Here is a 14,219-nt window from a genome sequence, read left to right as displayed (position 1 = left end):
ACCCTCACCCCACTCCCCGAAGAGTCAGTTGTTGAACATTTACCACCAGCACACCACTGATTATCTGTGTTCGCGTTTTCAGCCAATAATTAGCAAGGGCATAATGAAGGGGGAAAGAAAGCCTGGGGTTATAAATTATTACGTGTACATTCTAGTTCCAGTTTTACTGTTTGCTGTAGGTCATCCTAGACAGGTAATTTGGCCTTTGTCTTAGCTTCCTCTGCTTTTCCGTGTGCATAATAAAACCTACTTTATACATTTGGAAGAGTCATTGTAAGAATAAAATATGACAGTATTTATGAAAGAATTTTGAAAAAAGGTCTATACATGTATAAAGGATCACTATTGTTTGATTATAAATGCTGTAGGTATTATAAGAAATGTAATAATTTGGTTCCTCAAAACTTAATAGAGTAAAAGAAATGTCAGAATTCAGAAAAAAGTCGTATCCCAGGAAACTTATTAGCTCTGTTTTGTTTTATGATAATAAATGGTATGTCAGAATCTGGAAATCTCTTAGGGGTTTTCTTTCGCTTTGAATTTAGTCAGTTCTTAGAGTAATAAACCTGGGAGACATTGTAGATCCTGTTTTCCTTTTGCTCTTTATATCTCCATCATCATTTCTTCTTTTTAAAAAAATCTCTCTCTGCATCATTCCTCTCGTCCCCATTCCTCTGCCTTGGACTTAGTTCAGGTCATTCATGATCTATTTGTTTTCCCTAAGCGTAGCCTAGCCTGGCCTCTCTTCCAATTCATTCTCCATAGTGTAGCCAGAAGAATCCGTTTTCATAGGACATCAAGTCCAAAGTTTCGTTCATGATCTGGTCTCTGCCCACCTCACCATCATCAGCTTTTCCATCCCCTCTTGGTGCTCTGGATCTAAGGTGGCACGTGCTCTCGTGCGTTTTATGCCTTTGCAATACTGGTCTTCTCACTGAATGCCCGGCCTCCTGATCCACCCATCCTATCTTATTTTACGTCATCATTACCAATATCTCTGTATAGCACTTATCTAATTGTTGTGATTTTATTAAGTTTCTGTCTTTTCATACTGGATTATGAAACGCAGAAAGGCAGAACTGCATTGTGTATTGCTCCTTGTACGTTCAGGAACTGGCCTAATACCTAGCTTAGTATTAAATTAGAATAAAGTTTCTTCTTACTTTTATTTGAACAAGACCTAAGACCAGAAAGAATATTAACTTTACTACACAGATAAAAATTTAACCAAACATAAAATAGATTATGCTTATCCTAGTTTAGTGATGGCCAGTATGGTCCACTGAATAAAGATGGGAAACATTTTAATATAACTTTTCAGTATAAAATATTCAATTACACTTACTGTAGATAGTACTCTATGTTAGCAAAGTGTAAAAAATTGTTTTTAATTACTGAAGTGTGCTTATAAATAAAAATTACGTAATAATGACAAATATTAACAGATTTTATTATTATTTTTAGTAGGTGCATCAAACAAGTACTGGATTTTTGTTTTTTGATGCTGTATGCTCAACCCAAGGCCATGTATTATTTACAGGTAAGACCATGGTATATATATACAAGTGGGAGAATTATGTTCTCCTTCCCTCTTTTGATTCCTTCCTCATTGTATTCCTCTACCTTTGTACTCAGAAAATACTCATTAAAGTTCCAAAAGGAAGTTTAAAGTTGATTCTATATAAGTCTTCTTGCTGGATTTACTATTAACAGAGGAAATTATAGTTACCTGAAGCAAACTGAAAAGAAATTCTCAAATTAGAAAAAAAAATAGAAATTATGCTCCCTACATTTCTCTTCTCACAAATTTATTACATTAACATTAAGCAGACATATTTTGAGCACTTATTATATGTCAGACAGTGTGTATGCTTACCACTGGTACCCTACATTGGCTCACCTTGTATGTTCTACCCAGTTCTACAATGCCTTACCGTAGTTCTGAAATAAATCAATTATATATAGCTTGAATTCCCTGAATTCTGGCATATTGTTAAATAATAGTGTTATGTTTCCCAGCAGTGAGTATACGCCTTACTACACGTGACAATATACAGTTGTAAGAAGAGTTTGCAAGATATCACTGGAGAAGAGAGAATGTTAGAAAAACGCCCGAAGTAGGGTCTTCTCTTTTACTGGAAGAAAAAAAAAAATCTCTTTTGATTCCTAGTTAGTGGAATGTAACAGAAACATGAGATCCGGCCAATGTTTTCTTAACCAATTTGAAACTACGTAGTTCTCTTTTGTGTTCTGGTAATGTGCTTGAGGACTTCCACATTTTTCTGAATCATTTAGGAGATCCTCTTAGTGGATAGGTTACACATAATATATATGAGATTAAATAAAAGGAAAATTAAAGTTTTCCTTTCCCCCTCTCTTAGGGAGAACTATTCTTAGGTTTACATGCACCACCATTCTTCCCAGCTAGTGGTGGATGAGAGTGCCGGTTCCCTTTTGTCATCTCTTGGGCAGCCACCCTCTCTGGCGGTAGGACATGGTGGCACCTGTCATCTCAAACATAAAGCTAGTTGGCGTTAAATTAGAAACGGAAGTATTTGTAAAGATGAAAATGGATTCAGATAAGCAAAATTTTTTCAATGAGGATTTATTTATTTAAAAAATTGATTTTAAAGATTTTATTCATTTGAGAGAGAGAGAACGAGCAGGGGTGGAAGGGTAGAGGGGGAGAGAGAGAGAGAGAAGCAGGTTCCCCGCAGAGCAGGGAACCCAACGTGGGACTCGATCCCAGGACCCTGGGATCATGACCTGACCCAAAGGCAGACGTTTAATCGACTGAGCCACCCAGGTGTCCCTCCATGAGGATTTAGTTTGAGTGTTCCATATTATTATTTAGGGAAAGAAACAGATGATCTCTGGTCTCAGAATCTGAAAGTGAAAACTAACAGTAAATAACCTCAGCGAGGGGCGCCTGGGTGGCTCAGTCGTTAACTGTCTGCCTTCAGCTCAGGTCATGATCCCAGGGTCCTGGGATCAAGCCCCACATCGGGCTCTCTGGTCAGTGGCAAGCCTGCTTCTCCACTCTCCCACTCTCTCTCTGTCAAATAAATAAATAAAATCTTTAAAAAAAATACCCTCAGCGAATTGAACTAAAAATAAAATTAACCTCATAAAAACATTTTCTTCAGTGTATCCTATTGAAAGTATTTTCAGTTCTCAAGCTAATGCAACTTATTCAGTGGAAGTATCAAAGGTACTCATGACTTTTTGTTTTTTTCCAGCTAGAAGATGATATCATAGCTAAAAAGACGTACTTTACAAAAATCACAGATTTTGTGCATAATATCACTTCTAAAAATTGGTTTTATATTGAGTTTTCAATTCTTGGATTCATAGGTAAGCAATGTATCTATTTTTTAGCACACAATAATCTTAAAAGTTCTTAAGAACTTATCAGTTTGTTAATAAATGGAAAGGAATGGCATGATTTCTATAAAGATACTTTTAATTTAATAATAAGATCAAATTCAAGTATCTGAATTTCAGAAAATGTATTTTTAAACCAATTTTTTCCTAGCTGGACAATATAAATTAGCAGGTTGATTTATACATAATATTTTATAAAAATGTAAGGAAGATACCACCTAAGTGCTTGCTGAGAGTCTGCAGGCTCAGTGACTAAGGTGTACTTCTCTATTTTACATAAAAAATACTTTCAGTTTATATAGAAACTCAAAGAATTAAAGTTCTAGAGAAAGGAATTCTAACTTAGGACTCTCGTACTCTAAATTCCCTATAATTTCCAGTATGCCAAAGCTGACATACTTAAAAAAGCGTAAAAATACATGAATCGGCCCCACCACGGAAGAGTTCCTAAAATTGTGTCCATGAGGGGATTTTTAAAAAATTTCTTCTATAAACTTCTTTTTCTTCCTTCCACTCTTTCCATCCTTCCTTCTATACTTTTCCTTTTATTTGAACTTCAAGGTAGCAAGTTGAATGACCTTACTCATTTCATGGTGCACATCATCGTTTCTTCATGCAGGAGCCCTCTCTTATTTTATTTTTTCATTTTATGCCCAGTCCCTACTCCCACTTCCTCCCACACCCCAATAAGTTTGCACTCTACTCTGTTCAAAGTATACATATAAATATGCATGTATCCATGTCAAATACTTGGTGTTCATCATGTTTGTACCTGTTTAAAGTTTACATAAACGAGTGATGTGATAAGCCTATTTGTGCCCCTTACATTTTTTTTCCTCAAAACTAGATTTTAAAACTGCCAACATGTCAATTTATGTCCATTTAGTTTATTGTTCCTCACGGCTGTTGCATAAGCCCTATGTAATAATCCATTTGATTTATCCATCCTCAGAGTAGTTGACCTAAATTGCTTCCAATTCCCTGCTGCCACAAAGAATCGAGGTGACGTATTTGTCCCCGGGAGCAGGATCACTGAGGATGAAAGTAGCGGTGTCTCTGTGTAGCCAGATTGCTTTGCAGATTGGCAGTGCAGTTTATACTCCCTTAAGCAGTGCGTGTGGGTTCCTGTTTCCCCATATGCTTGACAACATTTGATTCTATCCATTACATCTTTGTTTTTTTTTTTTTTTTGGCCACTGGGAGGAGTGTAAAGCATTTCTCTGACTGCTTATGAAATCTGTTATTCATATACTTACTTGATCACCTTCTTTCCCATACATTTTTTATCAAGTGTTGTAGAATCCAGTTTTAAGACCCCAAAGATTTTTGCTCAGCTTTGATTTAAATAAGAAGAAAAATTATAGGTAACAGTAATACCCGATAAACTTGAAGAGGAAGTGTTTTGTTGATACATTACTTTATGAACTATAAATTCCTTTTTATTTTTCTCGCCAAAGTCAGGTATGAGAAGGATAGAGAATATTCACATTCTGATCACAAGAGCACAATGAACAGGAGCACATATATGTAATGCTGAAGTCTTATTTAAGCTTAAGTTTACAAGGGCTTTGTTCTCTGTTGTTATAATAATAACAATTTTCTTACTCAATATTACCAAAAACATGAATTTGCTGAACAGAATTTTATAGCATACTGACAGCAGATAAGGAAAACACGAATACTGAATCAACTGTTTCCATCATTAAATCACTTGTTTTGGTCACTATATAAATGGGTGCCAAAAAATTAAAATACAACTATACATTTGATTAAGTAACCCATACAGACTCAGCTCCTAGTGAAAAAAATGAAGCATGCTTACTTTCTACCAGCATGTTTATTAAATGGTTAGATGTATTTTGTACTATTTACTTTAAAGTGAAAATTTACCTGAATTTTATACCTTCAACTTCATTTTAAAATTAATTTTAAAATTAAAAATGCAGTATATTAGAAAAAAAGCAATTGGACCTAATGAAATATCCTACTTTAAAATAGAGCAAATCTTTAAGAATCACAAATACAAGATAGAAATAAAATTCATATAAAAATGATGCTCAAATACTGAAATAATACTGTATTCTAATCAAAATTAAGTACTAAACATAAAAAATCTGGTAGATAAAGTTCTACAAAAGTCAGGTTATAAATCAGTTTCTGTAAAATTAAGTAAAAGATTATAGCTCCTATAATTTTCATTTTATTTATCTTTTTAATTATTATGTATATATCTTTCACGTGATTTAGAAAATTGATCTCATTGGTTATCAAATTTGATTACCTGACAATATTCACTATTCTAAACCTGCTTCACACTTTCCTGCCCAGAAATGGTAATCCTTAATACTTAAGCAGATGTATTATTTTGCTTTATTATCCTTCAACTTCACGAATACTTTAAGCTTTATTTTGAAGGAATATATTTAATTTTTAATGATTTTTTGTCCTTTCTCATGTTAATAGAATGAATGGCTATATATAAGCATTATTTTATGATATATTGTTATTTGGATTTGTAAACACTCAAGAGTTATTTGGATTTGTTTACTTTTTCTCCATAGGAAAGCTGTTTAAATCTGAGGACTTACTTGACTTTGTACATTTTTTTTTAATGTTCTACAAAGATAAACCCATAGACTTGCTCTTGAAGGACATTTTTCAGGTAAAGATGTGTAACCCAGGAGAAAATCCTGTGAGTATTTCTTTACTTTTAAATGCAAAATATTTTAGGAAAATACTATCTGTCTAATGTAATTCCCTAAAATTTGCTCACCAAACTAAACCTGATGAGAGCATTAATTTTTTAACTTCTGGTATCCAGAATTTTTACTGACACTTATACGTACTAAATGAAGTAATGAGAGGCCACAAATTTAGTGAAAAGTAGAAAAAAAGAGACAAAAACAAATAAACAAATAATAAAATGATGGATGTAAATCCAAATATGTCAATATTTACATCAAATATAAATAACCAAAATATACCAATTAAGAGAGACTTCATCAGAATGGATTAAAAAACACTATGCAATTACTTGCTGTCTATACTTAGTTCAAATATAATGATATACATAAGTTAAAAGTAAATGGTAGAGGGCGCCTGGGTGGCTCAGTCAGTTAAGTGTCTGCCTTCAGCTCAGGTCATGATCCCAGGGTCCTGGGATCGAGTCCTGCATTGGGCTCCCTGCTCGTGCTCTCGCTCATTCTCTCCCTCAAATAAATAAAATATTTTTTTTTAAAGTAAAAGGTAGGGGCGCCTGGGTGGCTCAGTTGGTTAAGCGGCTGCCTTCAGCTCAGGTCATGGTCCCAGGGTCCTGGGATTGAGCCCCGCATTGGGCTCCATGCTTGGCAGGAGGCCTGTTTCTCCCTTTCCCACTCCCCCTGCTTGTGTTCTTTCTCTAGGTGTCTCTCTCTCTCTGTCAGTTAAATAAATAAGTAAAATCTTTAAAAAAAAAAAAAGTAAAGTAAAAGGTAGAAAAAAATACCTGCAGACACTAATCAAAGGAAATCTGTAGTAGCTATATTAATATCAAAGTAGACTTTGCTGAAAAAAAACAAAAAATTTAACCAGGGATCAAGAAAGATACTATATACAGGTAAAAGAGTCAAATCACCAAGAAGATATGATGATCGTAAAAGTGTATGCACCAAAATACATTAAGCAAAAGATGACAGAACTAAAGGAAAAAATAGATTAGTCTATAGTTATAGTTGGAGACTTCAACACTCCTCTCTCAGTAAGCAACAGAGCTGGTGGGTAGAAAACCATCAAAGAGATAAAAGAATTGAACAACACCATCTACCATCTGGATTTAATTGGTATTTTATTTTATTTTAAAGATTTCATTTATTTATTTGACAGAGAGAGAGACTGTGCGTGCTCAAGCAAGGGGAGTGGCAGGCAGAGAGAGAGGGGGAAGCAGGCTCCCCACTCAGCAGCCTCGATCCCAGGATCTTGGGATCATGACCCGAGCTAAAGATATATGCTTAACCTGCTGAGCCATGCTTAACCTACTGAGCCCCTTAATTGATATTTTAAAAACACTATGTCCAACAGCACTAGAAAACACATTCTTTTAAAATATGCATAGAACATTCACCAAAATAGACATGTCTTATATCATAAAGCAAAGCTCAACAAATTTAAGATGTAATCACAAAAAATGAAACTAAAATTTGACAACAATGGAATAAAATTAGAAATTAATAACAGAAAGATAACTGAAAAATCTACAAGCACTTGGAATTTAAACAATACACTCCTGAATAAACCATGAGTGAAAGAGGAAGTCTCTAAAGGAAATTAGAAAATACTTTGAATTGAATGAAATGAAAATACAACCTAACAAAATTTGTGGGAGGCAGCTAAAGCACTGCTTATGAAGAAATTTGTCCTAGAAGAAATCATTATCTTAGAAGAGAAGAAAGATCTCCCATAAATAATCTCAGCTTCCACCTTAAGTCACTAGAAAAAGAAGAGCAAAATAAACCCAAATCAAGCAGAAGAAAGAGAATAATACCTCTGAGGGCAGAAGGAAACAAAACTGAAAACATAAAGGCAGTAGAGAAAATTAATGAAACCAAAATCTGGTTCTTTGAAAAGAGCAAGAAAACTGATAAATTTCTGAAGAAATTTCAAAGAAAACTCAAAACATAAATTATCAATATTAAAATGAAAGAGAGAATATCATGATATGTATGTATATGTGTGTGTGTGTGTGTAAGTCTAACAAAATATGTAGGTTATCTATATGCTGAAAACTTAAAAATGCTGATGAAAGGAAGAGACATACCATGATCATGGATTGGAAAGCTCAATATAGTAAATATGCAAATACTTCCTAAAATGATCTATGTATTTAACATAATGCCAATCAAAATCCCAGCAGGATTTTCTATGGTAGATATAGACAAGCTAATTCTAAAATTTTTTTTTTTTTTTAAAGATTTTATTTATTTGACAGAGAGAGACACAGTGAGAGAGGGAACATAAGCAGGGGGAGTGGGAGAGGGAGAAGCAGGCTCCCCGCAGAGGAGGGAGCCCGACACGGGGCTCGATCCCAGGACCCCAGGACCACGACCCGAGCCGAAGGCAGGCGCCTAACGACTGAGCCACCCAGGTGCCCCAATTCTAAAATTTTTAAGAAAAGGCGAACTAGTTTAGCTAAAATGATTTTGAAAAAGAAGAATAAAGTTAGAGGCATTACACTACGCAATTTCAAATCTTATGATAAAGCTACAGTAAGCAAGACAAACATTTATAGGTAAAGAGCTAAACAAATAGACCCATGGAACTAAACAGATAATGCAGAAATAGGTCCACAAAATATGGCCAATTAATATTTGACAAAGGAGCATATACAATTCAATGGAGAAAGAATAGTCTTCTCAACAAATGTGTATTGGATTAATTGAAGGGGTGTGTGTGTGTGTGTGTTTATGTATTTGTATATGATCTCAACCTAAATATCACACTTAATACAAACATTATTTCAAAATACATCATCTATCTAAATATGAAACATAAACTATAAAACTTTTAGAAGAAAGTATAGAATTCACCTTTAGGATCCAGGGCCAGGAGAAGAATTCTTAGACATGACACTAAAACCATGATCCATTTTTTTTCCATTGTTAAATTGGATTTCATTCAAATTAAAATCTTTTGTACTGTAAATTTTACTGTTAGAGGGTAAGACACCATAGACTAGGAAGAAATATTTGTAAACTCCATATACAACAAGGATTTGTATTCAGAATATATATAAAATTCTCAAAACTTAACAGGAAAACAACCCAATTAAAAAATAGGCACAAGACTTGAATAGACACTACAAAGGTAGTTTCTTCCTTACTGTAATAAGCAATGAACTCAGTTTTTCTTTATCAACAGGTTACTTGGGGGGTAATTTTGGGAAGCCAGCATTTGATAATACCATCTCATTGGTACTTCTATTAATAGTTTAGCAAATTTTAGAATATTTCCTAAAGTTTAACTCCTCAACTAATTTATCTGACTTCAGTTTCAAATTAAATTAACTCAGGATTATTTAATTAGTTTACAGTTTTAAAAACAGTCATTTAATCTAATATTTTCCTACATGTTAGTACTGAGTAGAAATGCATTTAAGTAAGTCTGCTACTTTAAAAAATAAAAAAAAGCAACCTACTGAATGGGAGAAGATATTTACAAATAATATATATCTGAAAAGGGGGTTAATATCCTAAATATATAAAGAATTTATACAACTCAATACCAAAAAAACCCCAGTCTAATTAAAAATGGGCAGATAACCTGAATATACCTTTTTCCAAAGAAGCCATACAGATGGAGGCGACTGGGGGCTCAGTTAAGTGTCTGCCTTCGACTCAGATCATGATCTTAGGGTCCTGGGATCAAGCCCCACGTCAGGCTCTCTCCTCAGCAGGGAGTCTGCTTCTCCCTCTCCCTCTGTGTGCGAGCTCTCAATCTCTCTCAAATAAATAAATAAATAGCAATACAGATGGCCAACAGATACATGAAAAGATGTTCAACATGACTCATCATCAGGGAAATGCAAATCAAACCATAATGAAATAGCACTTCACACTGGTCAGAATGGCCAAAATAAATTTGAGATGCATTTTTATGAATTTTTCTATGTATACAGTATGTAAAATAATTCTCAACAATCATAATAATTTCAGATGTTTGCTTCTTTTTTTTTATTAGTTATGTTAAGCACCATACATTGCATCATTAGTTTTTGATGTAGTGTTCCATGATTCATTGCTTGCGTATAACACCCAGTGCTCCATGCAGTACGTGCCCTTTTTAATACCCATCACCAGGCTAACCCATTCCCCCACCCCCCTCCCCTCTAGAACCCTCAGTTTGTTTTTCAGAGTCCATAGTCTCTCATGGTTCATCTCCCCCTCCGATTTCCCCCCCTTCATTCTTCCCTTCCTACTATCTTCTTCTTTTTTTTTTTTTAACATATAGTGTATTATTTGTTTCAGAGGTACAGGTCTGTGATTCAACAGTCTTAAACAATTCACAGCGCTCACCATAGCACATACCCCCCCGAATGTCTATCACCCAGCCACCCCATCCTTCCCATCCCGCCCCCCACTCCAGCAACCCTCAGTTTGTTTCCTGAGATGTTTGCTTCTAATAGGAATGGTGTCACAGGTCATCTTTCTTATTTTTATTTTTAATGAGATTAACCAAATCTTTTTCCATAAAGTATAATATTGGTTCTTTGTTTTAATTATATGTTTTTTTTTTTTTACTTAAGAAGAAATTAAGGAGGATGTAACTCAGTGTAGGAATTAATGACTATGGAAAGAGAAAGAATAATGTACTTTGAGAGAAATGGATAGAAAAATACGAAAAAATTTCATCTATGTTATTGAAATAAAAGGAAGGGAGCAGAAAATTATAGTTGGTACAACAGTAGCCTGATTTTCTAACACAGAGTTCAGGAAAATAACATGCTTTAACTAAAACCTTTTTATATCTCAACTTGTGTTTTATTATTCTTATGAAGAAAAAGCTAAGAAAGTTTTATTTAATTTTTAAATATTAAAATAAAACTCTGGCAAAAACTAATATAATACAAAATTCTGCCATCCATAAATGCAATAAAAAGGAGTGTTTGGGTTGTTACAGAAGAGTGTTGTTTCTCTTATTTTTCCCTAGGAAAAATGTGCAGAACGAAATAAGCAAACTCGTATTCGATATAAACCTTCTCTTTTCCAGCATGTGGGTATACAGTCATCATTCCCTGGAATAGAACAATATTCCAAAGTAAGATTTTGAAATGTATCTTGAGTAATATTAATACAATGTCTCATTAACTTATAAAATATTGTTTAGAAAAGGAGTGATGAAAACATGAGAATAAAATATGGTTGTTCAAACATAATTATCTTATGACAACTATATGTTGTGAAGAACAATCATTTTTTCAAGACCCAAGTTATCTGGCATGGTAAGAAAAATCCAGTGTATGTAAACTTCTTTGCCTTACTCTTACCAGCTGTGCAGTTCAAGTAATGACTACAAACGTGTTTTAAAAATCAATAAAATTCACTATTTTAGTCTAATATTTAAAGTTATAGAAGAATATTTCTAAATAAAATGCTCCTATTATTGAATTTAAATGTATCAACATTCTTGTTTCAGATCACTGTTTACCATATCAACAAAAATTCAGTCTTGTTTGATTTTTAATCAGTCTTTAATGTTCCATCATTTTTTGGAAGCAATGTTACTTGTCATTGACTTAGCATCTTGGTAGAGTAGAAGAAGCAAAGACTTCAGAGTCAAAACAACTAGTTTTTAGTTACGGTGACCTGTGTACGTGATATTGGGCAAGCCCTAACACTCCTCTGTGCTTTTTTCATCTGTAAGAGAAGCTTAACTTAGATGATCCTTAAGATGTTTTCAGCCTTTGAAATCTCTCCTTTCTTAGTTTCTTCACACAACAAAGCAAATGATTGCTTTAATCCTTTGTCAATTGAAATGAGAGAAATGCACATACACATATTCCCATCATTTCGTTCATTTTTTTACGACCTGCCCTCTTTCCACCTTTTCTACTCCTTATCTCCATGTATTTATTGCACTGCACTCTTTGGAACACTGTCTGAAACATAGTGTGAATTCAGTAAATGTTAGCTATTAGCAATTAGGCAAAGTGAAATTCTAGATTGAAAGTGTTCATTAAACAAAGCAAACAAGTGCCAGGAATAATGAAAATTTAACTATTATAAATCTTCATGCAACAAATAACACCGTGAAAATACATAAAACATAGCCGCAGGTGACGCAGAAAGAAATTGGGTCTATGCCATTCTATTTGTTGGTGCTATTATAATGGGACTCTTTTCTTCCATTATATTTTGTGCTGGATAAGCTATTTTAACCTTACCTTTGTAAATTCACAACAGAATAGAATATTTATCTAATCACTCATATTTTGATATTATAATCTAGCTTTTGTCCTTTTTTATGCCTCACCCCATGTAAAATAGAAATAAATAACAATTTAATGGTATGTCAAATGTGATTGTATATTTTTAAAATTTATATTAATTGTTATAATTAATTATATTATTTTAAAATTTTCTAACAGGATATTTATTATTAGGAGTTTCATAATTCAAATACCTTCTTTAAAAATGATCAGCATCATTCTTTGGAAAAAACGGCATAATAAGGATTAATCTTAGTTCTCAACTTTCTTCATAGTGGATAAAGGACTATATCATATAAAAAAATTTAAGCCTTTGATAATATAGTGGTAAGTATAAAATTGATATATAGAAAATTATCAGATATTTGTTAGCTTTATTTTATAATCATGTTTTGTGTATTTTAAAATCTTATACAGATAACTTTCTGATATACTCTCTAATATTTTGTTTTAGAAGAATGAATAAGTATTTTCTTTTCCTTTTTTATCATATACTGTAGACATACAACGAATTTGGAGACAATAGATCTGAGTTTGAAGCCTCATTTTTTTTTTAAGATTTTATTTATTTATTTGAGAGAGGGAGCATGAGCAAAGGGAAGAGGAGGGGGAAGGGCAGAGGGAGAAGCAGGCTCCCTGCTGAGCAGGGAGTACAATGCAGGGTTCATCCCAGGACCCTGGGATCATGACCTGAGCTGAAGGCAGACACTTAACTGACTGAGCCACCCAGGCTCCCGTGAAGCCTCATTCTTATCAATAGATGCAACAATATGGATGAATCTCTAAAATTACATTATGCTAAATGAAAAAAGCCAGATGCAAAAGACTATATGATTCAATTTGTATGGAATGCTACAAAAGGCAGATCCTGATATCTCATTATGATTTTAATTTGCATTTCTTTAATGACCACTGATCTTGAGCATCTTTTCATGTGCTAGTTGTGTGTGTGTGTGTGTGTGTGTGTATACAGATATACACACACATTTTTACGAAATGTGGATTTTAATGAAATATATGTATATATTTTGTGAAATGTCTTGTTAAGGATTTGCCCATTTAAAAAATTGGGTTGTTTCCCTGTTTATTTTTGAATTGTTATAATTCCATATATAGGCTGACCACAAGTCTCAACTTACGGCTTGTTCTTTCATTTTCTTAATTTCATTTTCTTTTAATGAATGAAAGATTTTAACTTTGATAGAGTTCACTCCACCCAAACCTCCACCCTGTCCATATAGTTACATCATTGGTTAGCTCAGTATTCAATGATTTTATAATGACAATATAAATGCTATTTACACTTAAACTATGTAATATGCTCTATTTTTCCTTTATTATACAACTTTTTTTTTGGAGTTTTAAATTGGCTTTATTTCAATGTACGTATCACTAATTCACCCTTAGATGCCCTGTGAATTATCTAAATCTGTTCTTAGTATATTCAAACATTTTAAAAATCATGGATGAACGTTGAATATTGTCAAATGCTTTTCTGCATTTCTACTGTTTCTTAATCTTGAAAAATATCTCTCCTGCAGCCTTCTGACCAGTTCTAGCTGATATTTTAGGAACCAGGGGGTTGATTTTCTTGTTTTCTATATCCCAAATATGCATCATACTTGGTCCACGTGTTTGTTAGTAAAGCACACCCCCCCCAGTAATTTCTTGAGAAAGATTGTGTAGGAGGTGAATTCTTGGAGAACTGAAACATCTTAAAATGAATGCCGTCTGTCAAACTTAATTGTTAGGTTGGCTAGGCAAAGAATTCTGAATTCTGATTTTTGAAGGTATTCAAGAGTGTAACCAATGAAAAGTAGTTAAAGCCATTCTAATTCCTGTTTCTTGGTATAAGAACAATTTTCCCATCTGTAAA

General features: G+C 33.6%; 1 protein-coding gene across 1 annotated transcript in view; it reads left to right on the top strand.

Annotated features, from left to right (window-relative positions):
- The window catches only part of MGAT4D (MGAT4 family member D), a 39,466-nt gene extending 27,868 nt beyond the window's left edge, over positions 1-11,598 (top strand). Inside the window, exons 7-11 of the mRNA XM_078068242.1 lie at positions 1,465-1,540; positions 3,240-3,354; positions 5,946-6,076; positions 11,065-11,172; positions 11,551-11,598. Of these exons, the coding sequence (XP_077924368.1) occupies positions 1,465-1,540; positions 3,240-3,354; positions 5,946-6,076; positions 11,065-11,172; positions 11,551-11,598 (478 nt within the window). The remainder of the gene's footprint in view (positions 1-1,464; positions 1,541-3,239; positions 3,355-5,945; positions 6,077-11,064; positions 11,173-11,550) is intronic.
- The last annotated feature ends 2,621 nt before the right edge of the window (positions 11,599-14,219 follow it).

The sequence above is a fragment of the Halichoerus grypus genome, chromosome 3 (genome assembly GCF_964656455.1).
Source record: "Halichoerus grypus chromosome 3, mHalGry1.hap1.1, whole genome shotgun sequence".
In the NCBI taxonomy this organism is placed as follows: Eukaryota; Metazoa; Chordata; class Mammalia; order Carnivora; family Phocidae; genus Halichoerus; species Halichoerus grypus.
The sequence above is the reverse complement of the archived record's forward strand: the minus strand, read 5'-3'. Positions and strand labels throughout refer to the sequence as shown.